Source organism: Dryobates pubescens, chromosome Z (genome assembly GCF_014839835.1).
Source record: "Dryobates pubescens isolate bDryPub1 chromosome Z, bDryPub1.pri, whole genome shotgun sequence".
NCBI classification, from domain to species: Eukaryota; Metazoa; Chordata; class Aves; order Piciformes; family Picidae; genus Dryobates; species Dryobates pubescens.
In genome coordinates this window covers 107,969,522-107,993,102 of record NC_071657.1, presented here as the reverse complement: position 1 = coordinate 107,993,102, position 23,581 = coordinate 107,969,522, and the positions used below count along the sequence as shown (strand labels likewise).

The 23,581-nt window shown below is 42.2% G+C and overlaps 1 protein-coding gene across 1 annotated transcript in view; it reads left to right on the top strand.

Annotated features, from left to right (window-relative positions):
- Positions 1-23,581, top strand: part of GSAP (gamma-secretase activating protein) — a 50,270-nt gene that overhangs the window by 5,729 nt on the left and 20,960 nt on the right. The window contains exons 5-19 of the mRNA XM_054177753.1: positions 211-267; positions 379-467; positions 860-929; positions 1,969-2,018; positions 2,866-2,970; positions 3,874-3,933; positions 4,710-4,753; positions 6,312-6,397; positions 9,435-9,512; positions 18,511-18,588; positions 19,078-19,170; positions 20,810-21,027; positions 21,302-21,371; positions 22,036-22,118; positions 22,687-22,740. Coding sequence (XP_054033728.1) covers positions 211-267; positions 379-467; positions 860-929; positions 1,969-2,018; positions 2,866-2,970; positions 3,874-3,933; positions 4,710-4,753; positions 6,312-6,397; positions 9,435-9,512; positions 18,511-18,588; positions 19,078-19,170; positions 20,810-21,027; positions 21,302-21,371; positions 22,036-22,118; positions 22,687-22,740 — 1,235 coding nt within the window. The remainder of the gene's footprint in view (positions 1-210; positions 268-378; positions 468-859; positions 930-1,968; positions 2,019-2,865; positions 2,971-3,873; positions 3,934-4,709; positions 4,754-6,311; positions 6,398-9,434; positions 9,513-18,510; positions 18,589-19,077; positions 19,171-20,809; positions 21,028-21,301; positions 21,372-22,035; positions 22,119-22,686; positions 22,741-23,581) is intronic.

The following is a 23,581-nucleotide window of genomic DNA, read 5'->3' as shown; positions in this document are numbered from 1 at the left end:
CTGGCTTACAACAATCCCAAGATATGCTGACCCTTTGTTGACTTCCCCATCCTGCCTCCTGCATCTAGAAGAGCTTTTTGCTGTTCATTTAACAGTATGTTTTTGGTAAGAAAAAGTTTAATGCTTGCTGTCCCAGAGTGTTTAGTAAGACAGCTATCAAAATGCATGCTCATCACGATTCTGTTGACCTGTGGGTTTTTCTTCTCTTAGCGGTCAGCTTCCGTCAGTATACAGAGGAAGAAAGAGTAAGCCAGCTATTGCAGTCAGGTACTACAAGTGGTTTAATACTGTTAGAAATATTCTACTCTTGTGCTGCTCCCCCCGCCCCCAGTTTCTCTCTAGAAAATAGCATTTTATCTAAAACATGTTCTTTTGCAGTAACCAAGTATTTAACCTTGCTAATTGAAATTCGTCCTATTAATAATGTGAGAGTCCTGAAGGCTGTGGATAGCTGTGTTCGAGTACAGGTAATTTGTTCAACTAAGCATGAAATCTTTTCAATGCACTGTGCTAGAGACAGAAAGAGATTGAGTGCAGCAATATCTTATGTTCTCCTGCAGCTGTTACAGAGACAGTATGTGCATGTTTGTTCATGGAATGAACAAAATGGGAAACTTCATAAAATGTTTGATGTAGACTGTTTCTGAGGTTCATTATTTCTCTTTAATCCCTCTAAGCTTGCAATTATTGTGGTTGGTGACTGCTAGTCTGTAGTAACAACTATTTTGTATTAATTAAATAGTGTTAGTATGTCTCTCAATTTAAGAATATGTAAATATCCAGCTAACCCCTCCCCTGTTTTAGCTCAGGGTTTTCAACTGCTTGGGTTACTTACTTGCTTTTGTGAAACTTTCTTCAGTTTCTTTACCCAGATGAAGGCAGACGTGCTTCTACAGAAAGTCACCTCTTGCTAGTTTCAGAAGATAAATGTGAGTTAATATTTTGAAAATACCTTGTAGTTTTTACTTTAAGATGACCATTATAGATTATATTTTTGGTAGACCCCAACATCCAACACAGGGGAAAAAAAAAGTGAGCTATTCTAGGTGTTCCAAAACCTGTAAGAAGATCGTTTTCAATGTTGGCACATGGGCAGCTTTGACTGCAATTATTTGCTTGGTTCATGTGTTCATCAGTTATCTTTATTTCTAAAAAAGCTAAAATTGACTTTTGTAGCTGCATATACAAATTCAGAGCAGATTGATTGGCTATGAGAGATGGGTTGTGATTCAACATGTGACAAGTGGTATAAAAATAGGACAGTAGTTCCTTGGATACATCTATCTTTGCATGTTTGATCTAATGGGAGGGAATGGATGGAGGTGGACACTTGGAAAAGGCTGTTAATCCCTCTTGCTTTTCAGTCTTAATATAGAGTGAGATTACTTTTCCCATCCTTTTTGAGAGGCTCCTTTTCTCTGCTAAAGGTAGCCGGACTAGGTGGGCGGAGTTCACCTCCTCATGCATTCATGTAGTGCTGGGAACTGTCAGAAACGTTTTGACATACACTAGGTGAATCTTGCACCCTGCACACAGGCAAATTGCCAGTAACTGTTAGGAATTTTGTGGGGGAAAGGATTCTGAGATGATATTCATGCTAGGAAGTAAACGAGGGCTATGATGCAGTCTAAAGCACAGGCATGCCTTTCTGCGTGCTGTCTGTGTGTGCTCCCTGGCTTGGTTTTGTGTGTTTCAGTTAGCAGTCTTCTTGCTGGAGCTGTGCTGAAGTGGGCAGAGAACTCTTTCCATGAGGTGCTGTGGCTAAGACCATGCCTCACCTCAGCAAAGGAAGCGAGTCCAGGGCTCTGCATAGGCACTTGTTAATATTTCACAGATTTGAACTGAGTTGAACTTTCCTGCCCCTAATATCTTCTTACAGCATTCTAAGAGGTGGGCTTGCTCAGTGAGCTGTGTAAAACCCTGTCAAAATCTGTGCTTCTAATAATTTTTTAAAAATACATTTTAAAGATATTGAACAATTTGGCATTCGTGTTGCTGCAGAAGAGGAACACAAAGTGGTAAGACTTGAAAAATCTTGGCTTTTGAGGCTTTTTTTGCTTTAACTGAAAATTTAAACAGATGGAATTTTACCTAACTGATTTTGTAGTTTTATACTTGGGCAACACAAAATGTATTAAAGTATTGGTAGTACGGCAAGTTATGTAGCTAACCATAAGGCTTCTTGAAAAACCTGCATAATGTGTAAGCTATCAGGAAAGATATCTATTCTATAGTTGGGATTTCTTTTTGTTTGCTGGATGTGTATGTTTTAGCAGTTGGGAGTAAACATATTGTATATACATTTTTAAACCATTAGAAATATTTGCAGTCGCCTTCCTAACTTTGCCCTTTGGGAGTCTCTGTGTCCCAGCAACTGAGTCATTTAAAAATCAAGCAAACAAAAGACATAAAACTTAGAACATCCACAGTTCCTGGAGTGTTTCTAATCCCTTCCCCCCTACATCTCTTTCCTGTTTTTTAAATGTGAATCTGTCATAAATTGTGGGTGTTTTGTTTAAAAGGTTTATTAATAAGCATACTTCCGATATAGTGTAAGAATTACATCATGAAAGCCACTGTTCCACTTTATGGAGAAAAATGTAGCTTTGGAAGGAAAAAATGAAGGCTGTGATTTTCAGTGACTTTGAAGTCTTTAATGTTTGCTTTTGTTTCTTCCCAGTGGTTAATGTATCGGGTTCTGAACTGACTGTGGTATTTCACTCCTCTCCCCTTCTCTGTGCCATCTGTTTTTCTTCGTTTGTTTTATGCTTTTGCTGTCACTGCTTTTCTCTTTAAAGCACAGACTACACACAATTGTTACAAAACCTTATTTGACAACTTCAACTGTTCTTTCTTTCCTTTCAGGTGATTCATAACTCAGGTCAGCTTCCAAGAGTCAGAGTAGCAGATGATGTCATTTGGGCACAATGGGATATGATGGAACAAAGGCTCTTCTACATTGTTCCAAAGGTGAAATGAAAGTAGTTTTGTTGCTGCTTGTCTCATGAGAATAAAGTTTTGAGTGTGTGGGGTAATAACAGCCTGAGTTTGTTTTTCAGTGTAGTAGGTCTTGCTCCTGTCTCAAATAACCCAAAGCAGAAGACAGACTTGCCTTAAGCTCTATTTGTGTGGTGAATTGCAAGAATACTGGTGGTCTTAGTGCTTTCTCTAAAAAAGAGTGGGTTTATTAGATGGTTTGGCTTTAAAAAGGTCTTTTATTCAACAGGATCTTATGCCAAAAACTGGCGTGAGTATAATGCCTCTGTTCTAGGGAATTCCCATGCAGAAAGTATGGTGTACACAGACTTACTGAGTGACCAGACAATGGCAGGTTCTTGGCTAGAAATGGTGTAACTCTTTTCCTTTTTTGTTTGTGGGCTGGTTTGGGTTTTTTGGGGGGGATTATTTACACTTGATGGATTCTACGTAAAAGAAAATTACTTCTTCTTAACTCTTCTTAGCCACCAAAGAATGCAAGCATTAGGAAATAACAGGAAGTGAACTGTGATGGAGAAATTGGTTCTTGTTTTTGTTTCTGAACTGACTGAAATAAGAGACAGTTCCTTTTGTGATCTAGGTGCTTATGAAAAATCTTTTTTCACTTTCTAGAGCTTGTGTGACATGTACTTGAAGGGGGGCCCACGCAATTGGAGATGAGCAGTAGATAATGAGCTGGGACAGGAGGGAAGCATCCATAGTGCTATTGTGGGGGGTTATATGTGGGTTTTAAAGTAATCTTTTGTCCCCTAACTTCTGCACATTTGTTGGCAAAACTGGTTGGGTATGGAGAGGGGTGTGGAGTATCCAGTCACTTTTCCATCTCTATTATGCTTTCAATTTTATCATTTACAAAATACATCCTCTTCATTCCAGGAATCAAAGGCTACTTTAAAATGTGTCCAGTTTTATCCTGATGAAAATTTTAGCTCAATAGTAAGTCCTGAGTATTTTATTACGCAGTGATTTTGAGTGGGATGTAACTGCATGTTCCAGGCACTGATGGGAAGGGCACTTGGTGCCATGGTCTAGTCATGAGGTCTGTGGTGACAGGTTGGACTCGATGATCTTTGAGGTCTCTTCCAACCTTGGTGATACTGTGATACTGTATTTCCATGTCTTCTATTCTTGGAATTTTTGTAGAGGAAAACTGTGGTTTGGATTTCCCTTTTTTTTTTTTTTAAAAAAAAATAAAATATTAATTATTTATTCAAGAACATATTCAGTCAGATTCAAATTGCACCACAGTCAGGTAACTTAGGTAACTTCAGTAGAATTGCACAGATACTGACCTAGAAGTAAGTGACATCCATGACCTAATACTGATCTTACACTTAAGTATTGAAAAGCAGGGTTATCAAGTGCACTAAACAAAGAACCAGTGTACAAATTTTGTGTCCCTTATAAGCAGGAGAGGTTTGTTGTACAGAATATCAAAATGAGAATTGTTGAACGTGTAATTGTTACCAGACTTTTGTCCCAGTGCCTGAAATTTGCTCTAATGCGGGAAGTTAAATATCTCACAAGTATTTGATTCTTTTAAAAGATAAAAACTTTATGGGTTTTGGGGTGACTTATAAGGACTAGGGAAGGATAAATAAACTTTGTTAAAATCTTGAATCTGTTGAAATGTGAGTTTGGCGTATTTTACTGGTCTAGAATATGAATCAGAGTGTACTGACCTCACTAAACAGATTTGTTTTGGTTAACAGCTGGAATCACACCTGGATATTTCTATAAATGACACACAATTAAAGTAAGGGCTTTTCTTAATGTTCTGCTTTGCTTTCCTTTTAATATATAGGGTAGCGTTTTACCAGCCTAAGTAACATTTGTCCAAACCACAGCATCTTTCTTTGCAGCTGCCTACATCATATTGGAACATAAGCATAACATGAATACTGTGTCCAAACCTCTCATTCCTCTTATTTTCATTGGAGTAAACTGTAACATGGAATTTAAGCTTTGACTGCTTACTGAAAAAATAATAAATTGTCCAAAGAGCTAGCTGTAGGTTAAACTATCCCTTCCCTGAGTTTTCTGTATCTATTTAAACTAATTTGTTCTAATCTTGGACATGTTGTAGTGGTGATGTCAAAATCCCTGTCAAGGGAAGCTTTTAGTTTTTAATTGCTGCTCCATGTTTTACTGGACAGTTAGCCAGACCAGTAGCTCCTTTTTATATCCTGTGAAACACTGCCTGTATTATTTTCTCCTCTACCATGCCGTTTCCAGGCAGCCTGTACTTCTAGAGACTAAGATTTGTATGATTCTAGCTGTGTGTACCATGACTGTGTCTGAGCTTGTCTCCTTAAGGCTGTCTTTTAATTGAGGAAAAACTAGTCAGGATGGTCTGACTTTCAGTCCTAATTAATCTCATCCTCACCTATCTTAAATTAGTCGAATTTACATTCCAAAAGGGCCTGTTTCTCTTTGTGAGCAAAAAAGTTGCTAGATCAGATATTGATAACCAAAGGGAGTCAAGTTTCACCCTGCCTGAAGTGTCTCAGAATGTCTCAATGCTGTGCAAAAGGCTCAGTGTGATGCTGCACATGCAGGCTGCCCTAAAAGGGCAGTACACCCCCTTGCAGTTAGTACTGAAAAAATTCTAGGCCTTGTAAGAACGCTGGAATTTTAGAGTTTTTTTTAAAATTATTGCAGAAGACCTTGGGAAAAATCCCTACAGGATCAGAATGTTTTCTGGAGAAAAGCCAAACCAAATGAAAATGCCACCAGCAAAGAAGCTGGAGCAGACTGACTACAGTCTTCTGTTGCATGTTCTGCTGGCAGAAATAGGGCTTGTAGATTAAAAGATAAATAAAACCACTAAAGCACAAATAGCACGCTACTGAAACATGCCATGGTCTAACAGGTTCCATACAATGTGATTTATGTGCTTTCCTTTTTGAGCATTTCTGCTGAAATTAGTGTGTCTAATTGCAGATTAAAATGTAGCTTTACAAGGTTAGGGATCATAGAGTAATGATGGAAGGTCTTGGAGTTCTCTGGTTTTTGGATTTGCAGTACTTTATCAGAGCTTTGACTTCAGAGAACAGGAATGGTTGGTCAGTGCTGCAGTAGGTGAAGACGTTTGCAGGCATAATCCAAATTGTTTCTGATAACAGTGTGCAGTCAGGATTCTCTTTTCTGACAGCATTGAGTGGACTGGTTAAAGCTTAATTTAACTTGAATTAGAGAGCATCTGATTATAATTAAATGAGTATGTTTTGATTACATAGTGACTGTTGTCCAGGTCTTTGATGGACAAGAGATTTAGACAAGAGATTTATTAAATGATCTTTCTTCGCCCATAGATTTGTGAATTTTGGATATGATCACTGTGAAGACCAAGATGTGGCATCTAAATCTTTGAATCTTCAGATTTTTACAAGTAAAGCAGGTAATGAATAAGTACAGGTATTGGCAAAATGATCTCCAGTAGTAATTAGCATGCAGTGTAATCATAATTGATCACTATTTTTTGGCAAGACAGCTCTGTGTTTTGGGTGGGGTGGGTGGTTTGTTTGTTTTCCTGAACGTTTCACATTGCTGTAAGCATGTGTAAGTACATGATACTAAACTTAGTATGGGATACTTAAAGGTTTAGTATATGTATGTTTTTTTTAAACTTAAAAATGTTCCTTAAACCTTTAGGATTTAGGAGTCCCTCTGCATCCTAATGTATGCCATGAGGTGGTTTTGTTTGTTATTAAAAACTGGTCTCAAAAGACATCTGTTCATCACAGATGCCTGCATTTTCAGCTTCTAAATTAGACCATACCACAACCAAGCAGAGGTGGATCTCATTAACCTTGGAATAGGTTGCAGAGTTGTGTAAGGATGTGATGTGTTGCAGAAGTGGCTTTGCATCTCTTAAGGAGTGCTGTATGCACACAAGTGGATTGCTGAGGTATGTGCCGGTTGCCTTGAACTGACAATCAATGCAAGCCAAGTGAAGTACAGTTTCCTTACCCAAACTTTGCTTCTTATCAAGGCAGACAGCACACTTAAAAAGATTAGGGGGAAGGAATCAGAAGTGAGGGAAAGCCAAGTTTCTATGTACCATATATGGGTTAGGCCACTTTTTCTCTGGTAGCAAGACAGACTATTTCTTACACAAATAGTGTGTCCAATAATGGTAAATGTATATATTTATTTCCTTTTAAACCTAAACTTCCCTAGGGTTTGTTCAGATTGAAGCATCTCCTTCTAGTTTAGGATGGAATCCAGTCTTCCTCCAGCCAGACTCATACTTGGTTACCCTGAAGTAAAATGTTCTTTTCCATCTGGTAGCAGTGTTCAGATCCTGCATGGAACCTTTCACATGCAGTTTTCATTGCACTTAGTGTAAACACAGAATTTGACAATTACTAAATGAGATCATTGTATGTGGCTTTTCAGTGGGTGTTGTTTGAAACTGAGGATTACTTTGCACAGCCTATTTTCAGTAACTGAGAGTTTGAAGCAAATGGTTTTGATTGTGAAACCATATCTAGTTGTCAAAGAACACTGTGGGCAGTAACACTGAAATTCTCTCTTGTACCTCTTGTTTGTGGTGGTTTACAAAGCTGGCCTGTAAGCTCTCTGGGGCACAGACTGTGCCTTCAGTGAAACCACTAGCACACTTTAGATGTTAATGCCAGTATCCCTTTTGGTACCATTCAGACATCTCTGTCAGTGAGTAATTGGCATAACTTCAAAATGGAATATTCCATGCAATTTCCCATTTAATAAAACTGTTAGTGGCTGCTGCCAGTCTGAACTCTGAATGAAATCACTCTTCCTTTCTCAGACTTCCACAGCAGAAGAAAAGTAGCCCTGTTCCTTATACCCAGCCCAGACAAAACGTCTCCCTATGTACTTATAGATTAGCCAAACTTAAGCAGTTCTTGTCTCAGAATTAACTTTGAGTCCAGAAATCAGTAGCTATTTAAACAGCACTGAGCTGTTACCTTTTCTTTTAGTGCTTGGCTGCTCGCTGATCCGAGGCTGTCATGTTTTTATCTGTAGTAATAAAGCGCTATTTGGTATTGTCTATTATCTTTACTTCGGTTTGTTGGACCAGAGTCCTGGAGTTGAAAGATACGTGTCCTATTAATAGTCTCCCATAGGCACTGTTGGTGTGATCAGCATGCACCTCTGACACTTTGCTCTGAGCAGGCTCACTTGAATGTTGTGCAGTTTACGGCACAGTGCATACATGAGCTTCCAGCATACAGGAGAGAAATCTGTAGTCCTGGAAGGGAGCTGTGGATAATAAACCAACATTGTGGGTTGCTGGAGCTTTTCCAGTCTTCCTCATGAGGCCTGATGCTGCTACTTTAAAAATTATGCATGCTCTGAAAGATGCCAAGTACTCTGGCAAAATGCCTTGTATGTTGTTTAAGTCACTCAAATATCCAAACAAAACTGCATCAGACAATGTCCAATTAGCTAGGAATAAGCAAAAAACCCCAAACCACAAAATCTCTTTTTGGATGCACTGTTTACCTTCCCCAGAAGTGTGGAGTGGCCCAGCCACATCTGTGTCACAACTATAGTGCATCCTTGTGGTCTGAAGTAGGAGGCATTTAACCAAGTAAAATCCTTGGTAGCTGTACATTTTTTGTACTTGTGCTTTTGTTGTAGTCTGCCTTTTCCTGTATATCTTGTACACATCAAGCTTCATTTTTTACAGAACACTGTCTCTCTTAGCATTACTCTCTTTGATTTTTCCTTTTTTTTTTTTTTTTATCCTTCCCTTTTTTAAGTGGTAAACTTTCAAAGATAACAGGTGAGTAGTCATAGTTGTGGCCCAGCTTTCCCAACTGTATTGGGATAATGTGGTTTGGTAGCTGTTTCTAACAAGAGTGCCAGAGCATTGAAGTAAGTGGATTAACGTTTTTCAAAGAGATGGAAGGAGTGGAGTCAAAACAATATCAGTCTGATTTAGAATTCTGCTGAGAGTAGGGAGCATTTCTGCATGGAATACCTTGGCTGGCATAGGCTTGTGCTGAGGACTGACTTTTCTCCTGAAACAGGGATTGACATCCTTCTGGGCTGCGAAGGGGAGAAGTGAGAAAGCTCCTGTAGTGTATCATGCAGCTGCCAATATGAAAGTATTTAGAAAGCAAAGAGATTATTTTACTAAGTTGTTCTGTACACATGGAAAATCTCTAGAGATCGAGGTAGTCTGTGGAGAGAAAGTCTTGATCAGTTTTCTCTCCAAGCATGATTTCTGCTGGGAAGGGCTAAAAATGTATGTCTCATTGCTTCCTCTTCTCTTACTTTTTGTTTTGCTATGTAAATAATGGCTGGAAATACGTAGTATGTATTTCTGTAATCCTCGCCTCTTTTTGAGAGGTTAGATTCTAATTTGAATCAGTTTAGTTTTGTGCAGGGTAAAGGCGTGGAGGTATTCAGACAAGTCAATTTTCTTTTCCTTTTTATTTTTGTAGGAGGCTTGTGTGTGTGTTGTAGTCCAGCCTCTGCTATTGCTGATGAAATAACGTACTCCATACATTTTTTACATAAAGGTAAGATTAACCTGTTATGCTATGCTTGATTTTGAAGAATGCCACTTTGGTGAAAGAGTCACACAATGTCTTGCAAAGCAAGTAACTGGCAAGATCTGCAGGCAGACCACTGTGGCTGGAGTTTGAAGAAAGCAGTTGCCTTCAGCTGCAAAGTTGACTTTGCTGTTGTAGACTTGCCTAATGCTGAATGAGTTAACTCAAACCAGTGGCCTATGAGTGGCTATTAATCTGGTCCCTTATTTCAAGCCAAGCTTTTCCAGCATGCTGAGCACCAACATCAGTGGAATCTGTGGGAGCTTGCAGGTGTATTGTACTTATGCCATAAGTAGGGGAAACAGAGCCAACAGCTCTTAGCTTGAATGCCCATTTAGAGTTCCAGTTCAACATGTCATTTTCACAGCAAGTGGTGCAACACTGTGGCCGTTTGACGCTGTGCCTTTAAGGAAGGGGCACACTGGCTAAATGTTTGTAAAATATTTTGGTTTTCTAAACGAATTTCATTGGTAGGATTGTGGGAGGTCAGATTGGACCTGGGGGAGCTGGGAACTTTCTCTCAGTCTTCCTTCCTTCGCTGTCCCTTTCGGCTGGATCTGCTTCTGGGATTCTGGCCAACTAAGATAAGATACTAACTCCTGTGCAAGGCCTTTCTTCCTTTCCTGCCCTGTTAACTGTCCTCGTCTCTTCTTCTACCTCCTTTGGGGGAGAAGGGAGGTAGGGGGTTGAAGGGGGCACAGGGGGAAGCCCCCTCTGTGGGGGGTCTGGTTTCTGGTTGAGTTCATTGGCTGTATATTCCTGTATATACTGTAAAATACCTGTATTTGTTGTGTTACATAGAATCTGTTTCCTTGTAAAATATACTCTCATTTCTCCGACTGGGTTTAGCCATGGTCTCTTTCTCAGTGGGGGAGGGAAAGCAGAGCCTTTCCTTTCAAACCACCACACTTTTTTTTTATTGGCTCACCAACGTGGGGCCGGGCAATTAAGGAATTAAGTTGATTTATTGCTTGTCTCAGCCGGAGAAACAAAATGAAGGTGCTCTGGGTTTTAGAACGTTTATTCTTCTCGGTCTGTGGCATGTTGGTCTACCGGTACTGCATCGGGTTGATGTTAGACCAGATAGGTAAATATTTAATGCGTAAAATCTATTTGTGGTTTATGCATAGGATCCAGCTGTTGTATAAACACTGTTTGGGTTTTTTTCGGCTCACTAATTACGGCAATAGAACGTCTTCCACTTTGCCGATCGAGATAAGGGAGTTTAACACTTCAGGAGGTCAAAGAGTAACTTTAAGTGCTGGCTGGGATCTTAAGGTGATTTATTTGACAGGTGTAATCCTGCTGTTGCTGATAATTATTGTGTGTCTGCTGTGGGCTCTATATATAGAGAAAAAGGTTTCTCGACCATGCTTTGTGATTAAGCAAAAATCTAGGAAGCGTAGGCGTTCCTCTAAATCTGCCCCAGAGTCCTCGAGTGACGAGGAAGGGGCTGCGTCAGTTAGAAAAATAGCAAAACCTATTGGCAAAGCAGCCTTAAATGCTCCACTCTATGACTTTGGCAAGCAGCCAGGGGCGGCTCCCATTCCCAAGATGGCGACCGGTAGTGAGGCAAGGTCATTTCCGTCCGCCATGACAGGACCGGAAGGGGCCCCCACGGCGGCTGATTTAGATCAGGACCTGTCAGCTTCTATCAGGATGGCTGTAAATTCAAACACAGCTCCAGTTAAACAAGTAGCAGTCTTAAAGACCAGAGGTGGAAAGGCCAAAGCTGATCCAGGAGCTAGTGGAGCTAATGGAGGAGAAGAGCAGGAGACCGATCCCGGTGAGGGAACCTCTGCTAGACAGGATGATCCTGGTGAGGGAACCTCTGCTAGGAAAGTGCCTGCTGAAGATGAGGAGAAGATTTGTCTTAGAGATATAGCTGAGTTATTGAGATCATCACAGGATGGAGATGCAGCTAAGACAGCAGCTGGCAGTGGCGCTTTTCAGCTTAAAGAGGTCCTTAGGAGAGTGACAGCAGGATTATGGGGACAAAAGGTTCAGGAAGATGTGATAGATGGAGAGCAAGATGACATCACCGAATGCTCGTCACCGAGGGAGGAGATTCGCAATGTCCGCAAAGATTACCTCAGAGCAGATAAGGAACCCATCCTATCTTGGCTTGCTAGGTGTTATGATACAGGTGCTCCAGCTCTAATAGTTGGAGACAAGTCAGCAGCCCAGCTAGGAACTCTCTCAAAGGATAATGGAATAGACAGACATCTAGCCAGGATTCTTGGTAAGGTTAATCTGTGGATACGCCTTTTAATGGCGGTTTCCCTGAGATACCCTTCCCGAGATGATCTTCCATGGAATCCTAAGCCCTGGACTACCATAGATGAGGGAATTAAGCGTCTGAGGGAGTTTGCCATTAGAGAGATACTCTATGGTGACCATGATACTCTGAATCCTGACGATATTCCTGTAGGAACTGGTCTTGCTAAAAAGCTTATCAAGCTTGCTCCTTCCAATTATGCAAACATTTTGGCAAGTAGAATTGTGGCAAGAAATTATGGTGGAGATCCTCCTACGGTTGGCCAATTCACTGATCAACTAAGACAACTGGATGATAGTATGACACGTGTTTCTTTGGTTTCAGCCATTAAAGCTCTGTCTAGTGAGATAAAGGATTGCATGAGAGAGCTGAAGGATGAAATCAAAGATTCCATATGCCAATTGGCACAAAGAGATAATTCCAATTCTTCCTCCAGGTGGGTGCAGGTTTCAGCTGTGAGGAATAGACATCCTCCAAGGAGGTCATTCCAAAACAGGCCAAACCAAAACAGACCACCAAGGCAATCACGTAGGACCATTTGGATAACTCTACGTGATCAGTTTGGTGAGAACATGAACAGGTGGGATGGCCAACCAACTTCTAATCTTTTCAGGAGACTGAGGGAACTGCAAAGTGGCAGAACCCAGGGTAGCAATACCAGAAGGGTAGCTGTTACTTCCACAGTTCCCCAGGACAACAATGACAGCTCCAACAGTGACTCCAGTTCTAACACTGCACAGTGTGCTCGTTGCACCTGTGGAAATGTTCCCCACAATTAGGGGTGCCCTGCCTCCCGCCAGGGGGAGGAGAGGGATAATGGAGATAACAGAATCTATTGGGATGTGTACATCCAGTGGCCTGGCACTTCACACTTTCAGAAGTACAGGGCCTTGGTTGACACAGGAGCTCAGTGCACCATATTGCCATCAAATTATCAGGGATCGGAGTCCATAACTATTCTGGGAGTCACTGGTGGATCTCAAGAGTTAAGTAAGGTAGAGGTTAATATAAGTCTAACTGGTAAACAGTGGAAGAAGCATACAGTTGTGACCGGACCTGATGCACCTTGTATTTTGGGAATTGACTTTCTGAGAGAAGGGCGTTTCAAGGACCCTAAAGGTTACAAATGGGCTTTTGGAGTAGCTTCTGTAGAAATTGATGGACAAAAACTGAAGCTGTCTGCTAGACCTGAGCTTTCTGATGAATCTGCAGTTGTGGGACAACACAAGATTCAGGACATTAAATTGCCAGTTGCTTCTCGGACTGTGCATCACAGACAATACAGAACCAACCGTGACTCTTTGTTGCCCATTCAGAATCTGATTCGTCAGTTGGAGAGTCAGAAAGTCATCAGCAAAACTCATTCACCTTTCAACAGTCCAGTGTGGCCTGTGCGAAAGCCGAATGGAGACTGGCGTCTGACAGTGGACTACCGAGCCCTGAATGAAGTAACTCCGCCTATGAGTGCAGCAGTACCAGACATGATGGAACTCCAGTATGAGCTGGAATCCAAAGAGGCCAAATGGTATGCTACCATAGACATTGCTAATGCATTCTTCTCTATTCCCATAGCAGAGGAATGCAGGCCTCAGTTTGCTTTCACCTGGAGAGGAATCCAGTACACTTTCAACAGACTGCCAATGGGCTGGATCCACAGCTCCAGCATCTGTCATGCAGTAATCCACGATGCTCTGGAGGAAGGTGGTGCTCCAGAACACATCCAGTTCATCGATGATATCATCGTCTGGGGTAAAACTGCTGAGGAAGTCTACGAGAAAGGTAACAAAATCATGGACATTCTTCTGAATGCAGGTTTTGCCATCAAGAGAGACAAAGTGAAAGGTCCTACCACAGAGATCCAGTTTCTGGGAGTGCAGTGGCAGGATGGACGCCGACACATTCCAGTGAATGTGGTAAATAGAGTCTCTACCATGGCAAATCCCACGAACAAGCAAGAAACTCTACGTTTCTTGGGGATAGTGGGATTTTGGAGACTACACATTCCTGGATACAGTCAGATTGTGAAACCTCTGTATGATGTGACTCGGAAGAGGAACAGTTTCCACTGGGGACCTGAACAACAAGCAGCCTTTGACCAGATAAAGCAAGAAGTGGTACAAGCAGTGGGTCTGGGACCTGTGCGAGATGGTCCAGACATTAAGAACATTTTGTACACAGCTGCAGGTGACAATGGTCCAACCTGGTGCTTGTGGCAAAAAGCTCCAGGTGAGACACGTGGACGACCTCTTGGTTTCTGGAGTCGAGGTTACAGAGGTTCAGAGGCTAATTACACTCCAACAGAGAAAGAGATTCTAGCTGCCTATGAAGGAGTGAAAGCAGCTTCTGAAGTGATTGGAACTGAATCACAACTTCTCTTAGCTCCCAGATTGCCAGTTTTGAATTGGATGTTCAAAGGCAAGGGTTCCACACCACATCATGCTACAGATTCCACCTGGTCCAAGTGGATGGCTCTGATAACACAGAGAGCTCGAATGGGAAATCTTGAAAGACCTGGTCTGGTGGAGGTGATCTCAAGTTGGCCTGAAGGTACCAACTGTACTAAACCTCCAGAGGAGAGAGTAACTCGTGCTGAGGAAGCTCCTCCTTACAATGACCTTTCAGATGATGAGAAGAAATATGCTTTGTTCACAGACGGTTCCTGTCGTCTCGTCGGGAACAAGCGAAGGTGGAAGTCTGCAGTGTGGAGTCCAACACGCCGAGTTGCAGAGGCGAAGGATGGAGAAGGAGAATCCAGTCAGTTTGCAGAGGTAAAAGCTGTCCAGCTAGCTCTCGACGTAGCTGAACGTGAGAGATGGCCAAAGCTTTATCTCTACACCGACTCATGGATGGTAGCCAATGCTCTATGGGGTTGGCTAAAGAACTGGAAGAAGAATGGCTGGCAGAGGAAAGGAAAACCCATCTGGGCAGCCGACCTGTGGCAAGACATTGCTGATCGAATCGAGAGAATTCCAGTGAAAGTGAGACACATTGATGCTCACATTCCTAAGAGCAAAGCTACTGAGGAACAGCAGCACAACCATCAGGCAGATTTAGCTGCAAGAGTTTCTCAAGTAGACAAGGACTCTGAACTTGATCTCGACTGGAAACACCGAGGGGAGATATTCTTAGCTCGGTGGGCTCACGATTCGTCAGGACATCAAGGCAGAGATGCAACATACCAATGGGCTCATGACAGATCCATAGACATTTCCATGGATGCTATCACACAAGTTATCCATGACTGTGACATTTGTGCTGCTATTAAGCAGGCAAAGCGAATTAAGCCCTTGTGGTATGGTGACAGATGGTCCAAGTACGGGTATGGTGAAGCTTGGCAGATTGACTACATCACTCTACCACGTTCTCGTTCTGGTAAGCAGTACGTGCTTACTATGGTAGAGGCAAACACTGGATGGCTGGAAACTTACGCAGTCCCACATGCAACTGCACGCAACACCATTCTCGGTCTGGAGAGACAGATCCTGTGGAGACATGGAACTCCAGAGAGGATTGAGTCAGACAACGGAACTCACTTCAAGAACAACCTTGTAAAGAGCTGGGCAAAAGAGCACGGTATTGAGTGGATTTTCCATATTCCTTACTATGCACCAGCTGCAGGCAAGATTGAACGCTACAACGGTTTGTTGAAGACCACTCTCAAAGCCATGGGAGGTGGATCTTTGAAAAACTGGGAGAAACATTTAGCACAAGCAACCTGGCTGGTGAATAGTAGAGGTTCAGTGAACCGAGCTGGACCGGCACATTCAGATTTGCTACGGAGAGTAGAAGGTGATAGAGTTCCTGTTGTTAGAGAAAAGAATCTGTTAGGTAAAACTGTTTGGGTATTTTCGCACTCAGGAGAGGCTAAACCTGTCCGAGGGGTGGTTTCAGCAGAAGGTCCGGGTCACACTTATTGGGTAATGCAGGAGAATGGTCAAATTCAGTGTATTCCACAAAGAAATTTAACTTTAGCTGAAAAAGCTTAATTTCAGACTGTTGTACAGCTACAACGCGCCCAAAGGAAGAATCCCTGAGGAATCTACAGTGCACGAACCCTGAGAACCCTGAGTCAACTGAGAGTCCCTGTGTTCCTGTTTGCCTTTTCTTCACTTCGTCTGCAGAGAGACAAGCTGGTTTCCATTTTCTTATTTCCTGACTTGTTTGGACTTCTGAATCGTCTACATCTGAGTGTAGCCGGAACGGACTATTAACTTTGCTCACGAACTGTAAATATTGTTTCCAATTGGATGGACAGTGCAAACGACCAATGAAATTGTTTAGAAGGGGTGGATTGTGGCCGTTTGACGCTGTGCCTTTAAGGAAGGGGCACACTGGCTAAATGTTTGTAAAATATTTTGGTTTTCTAAACGAATTTCATTGGTAGGATTGTGGGAGGTCAGATTGGACCTGGGGGAGCTGGGAACTTTCTCTCAGTCTTCCTTCCTTCGCTGTCCCTTTCGGCTGGATCTGCTTCTGGGATTCTGGCCAACTAAGATAAGATACTAACTCCTGTGCAAGGCCTTTCTTCCTTTCCTGCCCTGTTAACTGTCCTCGTCTCTTCTTCTACCTCCTTTGGGGGAGAAGGGAGGTAGGGGGTTGAAGGGGGCACAGGGGGAAGCCCCCTCTGTGGGGGGTCTGGTTTCTGGTTGAGTTCATTGGCTGTATATTCCTGTATATACTGTAAAATACCTGTATTTGTTGTGTTACATAGAATCTGTTTCCTTGTAAAATATACTCTCATTTCTCCGACTGGGTTTAGCCGTGGTCTCTTTCTCAGTGGGGGAGGGAAAGCAGAGCCTTTCCTTTCAAACCACCACAAACACCCACTGACTCTAAGAATAACTGCTATGTAAGTGGTATTCTAGCTCTTCAATTGAACTTTTTTTTTCCTTGAAAAGAACAAAGAATGTTGTTTTATGCTGATCAGAATGAAAATTGTCATCAGCAAGATCTTTCTTGTCTGCTCTGTGGAGGAAAGAAGTGAATTGTCAGTTGAGAAGCTGAATATTGTGGAGTAACCTTGTTCAAGTGGACAGCAGGTGTCTTAGGTTTTTGCTTTCTCATGTGAGAGAGCTTGTCATGTGTCAGAGCAGCATCAATGTGTTGCTTTGCTGCTGGAACCTTGTGAAATTGAATGCACTACATTGTTGTGCACTAAAGAATTGGAAAAGTCCCTTCTGGCTGTGTCAGTGTTCCACACTGCACTGCTGTGAAAGGCTGATTGCCCCAGATGTACTCGAGACATAGCTGAAGGTTGACAGCATTGCTTGGCGCCAGCCACGGCTCTTACACGCACCTAGCTGTACCAGCAAGAAACTGGGAATCAATGTGTTGACCTTGACCAGCTGCATCTGAAATGATCTTCGTGGAAGGAGTTTAGTGCAGAGCTGTTTGTGGGTTCGTGTAAGATTCATCAGTCATGCAAGAGAGTCTTAAGACTGATCCCGAGGTGACCCACATAAGCAGCAGTATATAGGGCCCATAAGCCACACACTGGAGACATACAGAGTACAGTCTGTGCTGCAGCACCTGTAAACTCTGAAGGAAGCTTCATGCCCCCTGTTAAAACAGTCACTTGATGCAGCTAAACACAAAAGCCAGAGTGTTGCAGGTGTGTTCTGCAGTGCTGGTGTTAGCATGCATGTGTTGGCATTGTCAAGTCACAGGGTGGCAGTTCATGAGTATATTGACTTCAGTCAGTGTCTTGTGTGAATAGCTACTTGGTTTAGATTCTCCTTCATCTATTGTGTTGCTGTTGGTCTTGGAGCTCTCAGTTTTCTATTTTCTTGCATCAGAGATGAAGTGCATCTCTCTGCTGAGCTCAGGAATCAGTCCTGCCTGAGTAGCTGAAGCGTGGCCCATGATCTGCTTTTTCCCTTGGTGGTCCTGTAAACTGTGGATCTCTCATCTTCTCTGGAATTTTCATGCAGCGTTTAGTAGCATCCTGTTTGTGACACCATTCAGCCTTTAGGATAGTGTAGCATGGATATTTGGAGGACAGTCATTGTCTCTTCAGTTGTTTTAATCTTCAGCTGTTCTTAGAGTCTGAGGGAGTTTGAGGCTTCTTGTCATTTACTAGAGTTCAGAAGATGTTTGGCGCAAGTGTAGCATAAAATAGCAGCTGTGCTGATGCAAAGCCCCTGCAAACACAGCAGGTCTGCAGATAGCCACTGCTTAAACAGAGCTGATTCAAATTATTGCAGTAGGGCATCCAAGTAAACAAACTGGAAATTCTGTAAAGCAGTTGAAAGATCACCAAAATGTGAAGCACAGCTACATAAAGAATGTGTTTGGCTTTTGTGTTGTGTTTTTGTGGGGTGTTTTTGTTGTTGTTGTGTGGGGTATTTAGTTAGGTTTGGGTTTTTTTTTGGTGGGGGAAGGGGTTGGAGAGGTATGTTTACACAAGCCTTCTCTGAGGTGGAATGCTTCTTTCTACATGAATGTGTGTAAAGAAGCATTGGCTAGTTGCCATGTACTGAAGAGTGGCATTGTGTGGGTGCAGGTCTAAATGTGCTGCAGCTCTGCATACGATGAGGTAAATCTGTACAGACAGCCCCATAAAACAGTTTAAAATATCTCTGGGTGTATTGGCACTAATGAAGTTTTTTAGCTATAAAGTAATACTTGGATTGTAGCAGCTGGTGTTTATTGTTTGGGTTTTTGTAAAGTGATGTTATTTTTCCTCAGGTTACCACAAAACTTTTACAGTTTCTCTAGAAAGAACAGAATATCATCAATTGAAGGAAGTGGCTTTTATGAATCTTGGTAGGTTGCTTGTGTTACTTCCCTGTGTGACTGCTGTTCTGGCCCCAGCAGTGAGACAAATGGTTAACCCTTCTCTGCAAGGAAGGGATTTTTTTTCCTTGACTTTTAAGTAGTTGTGCTGTTTTGCTACTTTTTTTTGGTTGGGTGGGTGGTTTTTTGCTTAACTTTTCTATTTGGCATTTGATACTGCAATGTTTCACTATATAAGTAAGCAACCTCCTCTGAAATTGCCTTAGAATCTGCTCTGGAGATCAGCTGCTGAGTTCTTGAGTGTCTCAAGGCTCTTGAATCCTCCCCCAGAAAAGCAAATGAATTGCTAGTGTTTCCTGTGCTAATACAACAGCAGCTTTTAATTAAGTCCTTTATATTTCCTAGATGTAATCAATTGCATCAGAGAGAAGTGGGCTGAGATGAGAATCATGTGCAACAGCCTCTTAAAGCAAATAAGTGCACAAGTGCTAAATTGACCACTGTTATTTCTTTAAATAGACTATTATGTGGCTGCTTATTTGCCTGGTCAGTTCCTGCACCTCCTGAATATTCAGCATCCTGACCTGCTGTGCTATAGTTTGTTTCTGACAGGTATGGTAAGACTGCTTCTTGAAGTAATTGCGGTGTTGTAGTGGAAACTTGTTCAGATCTCTTTACTTGAAGGTTTAATTTCTCAGTGTTTGCTTTGTTACACAGTGCTCTGAAGGAGAGAGACTGAAATACTAAGATTGGCATTTTTGCCACTTTCCATTTTAAAATGGAAAAACCTGCCATGTGAGGAAATGCTGAGAGAGCTGGGTATGTTCAGCTTTGAGAAGAGAAGGCTTGGGGGCAACCTTATTGCCATGGACCAGTATGGAAAGAGTGTATACCAGGAGGATGGAGACTCCTGGAAAAGGATGGAGTCCTTTGGAAAAGACAAGGGGTGAAGGGGACAAGTTACTGCTGGGGAGATTCCCATTGGACAGAAGAATTCCCCCATGAAAATAGTTGGATATTGGAATCATCTCCCAGGGGAAGCATGGAATCTCCTACTTTGGACAGGTTTAAGACAGCTTGACAGGATGCTGGGCCAGCTCATTTCAACTAGACTGTGACCTAGAAAGGTTGGACCAGATAAGCCTTGGGGTCCCTTCCACCCTGGCATTCTGTGATTCTGTGTAAAAGAGAATCTGAAGTAGCATTTCATACTTCATCTGCTGCCTACTTCCAGCTTGTTATGAAATGGGAGAACACGTTTCACTGAATTTGAAATGCTGTACTTAGTTTTATAGTTCCCCTTCCCCCATCTTTGCACATACTTGGTTCTCCACTGTTCTCAAATTTCACATGGAGATGTAAATTTGATTTTACATTTCCTTCCTCCAATTGAGTTGCTCTGAATGTGTGTGTTCGGAGGGTGTGGGGAGAGGAAATCTGTGTTTCCTTCACCTGATCAGGCTGATGCAATTTGATTTAGAGTCTCATCTGAGAGACATGTTGTTTCATTCCCAACAAACATCTTTATGGGAAGCAGGTTATTTTTGGAAGTGGGGGGCCTTTGTTTGGAACCAGAAATTTGTTGTTCTGATTGGCTGAAGGAGAGGTAAGTAGTGGGAGCTGGTGCAGGGGCAGCATCACAGGAAGCTAATACCTGTTGTATATCCATAGTGGACTGGTGTTCTGCTAGAGGAGAGTGGAAAGCATGACTGTGGTACAGTGGGACTGATTTCTGTGATGCAAAGGGTCTGGAATTCTATATAGAAGTGTGGCAGTGAACTTCAGTGTTAGCATAAATAAAGTGGGTTTGAACTGATACTTCAATCAGTAGGCATAGAGCAGATTCTTCCTCTTCTGGCCTTTGACTTCGATGACAGGAGTTCCATCAGTACAAGTCTGTGTCATGAGTCTGCATGTGCGTGGCTCTGATTTGTACTAATATGCTTTTAGATGCTAATTCTAGCAGCAAATCTCCACTACTAGCCTTGTGTCCTTCTCTAGTCAGTCATGACAGCACTGTGAGCCTCTAATCTGTGCACCTCTGCTTCAGCAGTAAGGAAGGCAATCAATGAGCATGAACTGTGCTCCTCATTTACAGCCTTTACACAGCTAGCACCATTCCTTCTCTTCAGTGTGGTACCAGGGCAGGCAGTACAAGAGGCAAACTGTTTCTTACTGCTGAGTACCTGCAAGTCTTAGCAGTCAAATTTTATGTTCTTAGTGCTTTTTGTTCTCAAACCATGTTCTTCAGGTGAGGATGCAAGAATTGACATGTTACAGAACTGCTGCATTCGCTCCCTGCTCACATCAGCAGTGCTGGATTGCCAGGTGGGGAGGATGTATGCAGTGAGCATCAGTGCCAGTGCCTTGCTGAGCTTCCTGCAGGGCAGCCAACAAGACAGCCAGAGGCTGGCAGCTCTGCACTGTGCCCTGCTCTACTTCCGACTCCCAGAAGACTTGGAAATGCAGGTGGGAAAAGAATGTCCTGTAAGTTTTTTCAGTGACTGACATAAATCAGAGTCAGAGCCTGAATGATATCAATCAAGGATTCACAGAATTGTAGAATTCACCTTTAAGGGTCATCTAGTCCACCCCCATGCTGTAAGCAGGGACATCTTTAATTAGATTAGGTAGTAATTTGGAGTCCTAATTGCCATGTGCCTTTTGGCAGTTCTTATCTGAGCTGCCCAAACCACTTTACTGCAGAGAGAGATGACAAAGTCCCCTGTTCTCATTCTGACAGATTATTTGGTGGCTTTCTGAGAACCTGTCAACGTGTCATTCATTTGACCCTATTCAAGAATTTATCATAGGTAGGTATTTCTTTCCTGCATGCCCTAACTGTGACTTCAGAGGAAGCCATGGTGTCACAAACTGACTCTCTTCTTTCCAGACTCTTTGGTTACAATTTATGTTAACTGACCTGCATCCTCTAGTGACAGTAGCAGGAGTTTAAGAGATCGATAGATCTCTCAAAATCAGATTGGCAGTAAAATGTTTCAAATGCATTTGTCTAGTGAGACAAATAGATTTATTGGTGTTTTAGGTCACTGAAGACCAAATTCTCTCTCTGGCTCCTGTCTTGGCCATCTAGGATGTAAATAAATGAGATTGGAGCAGAGGAACAAATCTCTGTTTTTTGTAAGGATTTGGCACATCATGATATTCTCCTCTTAAGAGCTGATTCCTCAGCCTAGCCAGTGCATGTCCTGTGTCCTGAGCCGTTGTACAAAGGACCCCTGCAGTGCTGAGCTGTAGCCAAGCAGCTGACCCAGCCCTGCAGCCATCTGGACTTCTCTTCCTCCTTTTGTGCACAGAATGAGACCAGTTCCACCATAGAGGAAGCTGCTTTTCAGAGACAGCAGCAGGATTTGTCCCTAAAAAAGTTCCTACATAGGAACTGATTCTGAAGTCTTCTCTTGTTAAGAGGCAGTTTATACAGTCTTGTCCTTATAAATCTTTTTGCATTGCATTTAGCTTCTCTGTACTGCAGAATGTGTGCAGAAACTCACAACCTGGATAAACTTTTGCCCTACACATCCCTGCTTGACTGGATTGGGGTAAGATGAAAGCTTGTTCTTTAATAGCTAGAGTGAGGTGGTTTATTCTCCCTTAGTACAGCCTTACGTTTTCATAGACATGCTCCAAATTCATGGGCTTCATCCCCGTTTTATTTTGTTAAGTCTTAAGCTTAGTGGAGGTTCCCATGAGTCTTATTTTTTATTAACAAATAAAAGCTTTTGTAAAACAAGAACAGGTACTATAATGAAATGCGTGATTAAGATCTGTTTTCATAATGAGGTATTTATTGCTTATCATATTATGTTTATAATGAATACAGACTGAATAGCCAGCAAAGTCATGCAGTTATTTCCAAGACAAATGGTAGCAGTTAAGATTTATGAGCCAGTAGCTTATTTCAGTTTCTCTGATCTGACACTGCTCTAAAATTCAGATGAATGAGAGAAACATCTTCTGTATTGTTCTTGGGCAAAACTGCATGTACAGGTTTGGCTAGCCAGCTAGTTTTACAAAGGAAACTGGTTATGAAGATTCACTGAAATCCCCAAAGAGGCTCATGCTTTTTGTGAAATGATTCATATTATTATAATTTGTCTGTGTTTCTAGAGCATCCCTGGAGTAACATGTACAACAGACATAATCTCTCTACCTGTCTTAGAGGTAAGTTCCAGTATAAACTCACATTCATATTTACAGATTAGGAGCTTTTCCCCCCTCCCGTGTGTGTAGGTTGGGTGGGTGCTAAATAGCAATGAAAAAATGTCCCCCCACAGCCTCATCCAAAAAGAGGGGTGAGCAGAAAATTGTGCTGTTTGAAGTGGTTTATGCATTTACTAAAATACTTGACTTGTTCAAATAGCTATGTCAAAGATGGATTTTTTTTTTTCTCCCCTTTCTGAAGAGACTTTTTCTATTCAACAGGCAAACTCCTCCAAGAATTATTTCTAGCTAGATTTGATTTGATACTCCATTATCTCTGAAGGTCCCTTCCAACCCCTAACTTTCTGTGATTTTGCAGCTTCATTAGCTGGAGATAAACTTGGCACCATGTGTAGGATTTCTACCAATGTCTACATATTCCCCTTTGAGTGGTATTTCATTGTGCTGCCGCTGGTACCAATGGCTCACGACCCTCTCACTATGTTTTGTCCAGAGCATTCTGTGATTACACTGATGCCAGGGTTTTGGCTAGCTCAGTCTAGACACATTCCTGCAGAGCCTGGAGAGGTGGTGGAGCTGGCTGGGAAGAGCACATGTTGTTGGGCAGGAAATTGTGCATTGCGTTGAACACAACAAAATGATTCTTCCCATCTGCCATCCTGCTCCCTCAGCTCCAGTTTAGACAAATACTTGAAGTTTTCCTAGGTGCTGCCATACCAAATTGAAAGAGGCTTTTAAGAAGCAGCTTGTTGTGGAGGAGCTCATGGGAAGAGTCAGAATTTGGATGCAACAGTACCAGCAACACGTTTGCAGATTCTGGATACATGATGATGTTGTTTCA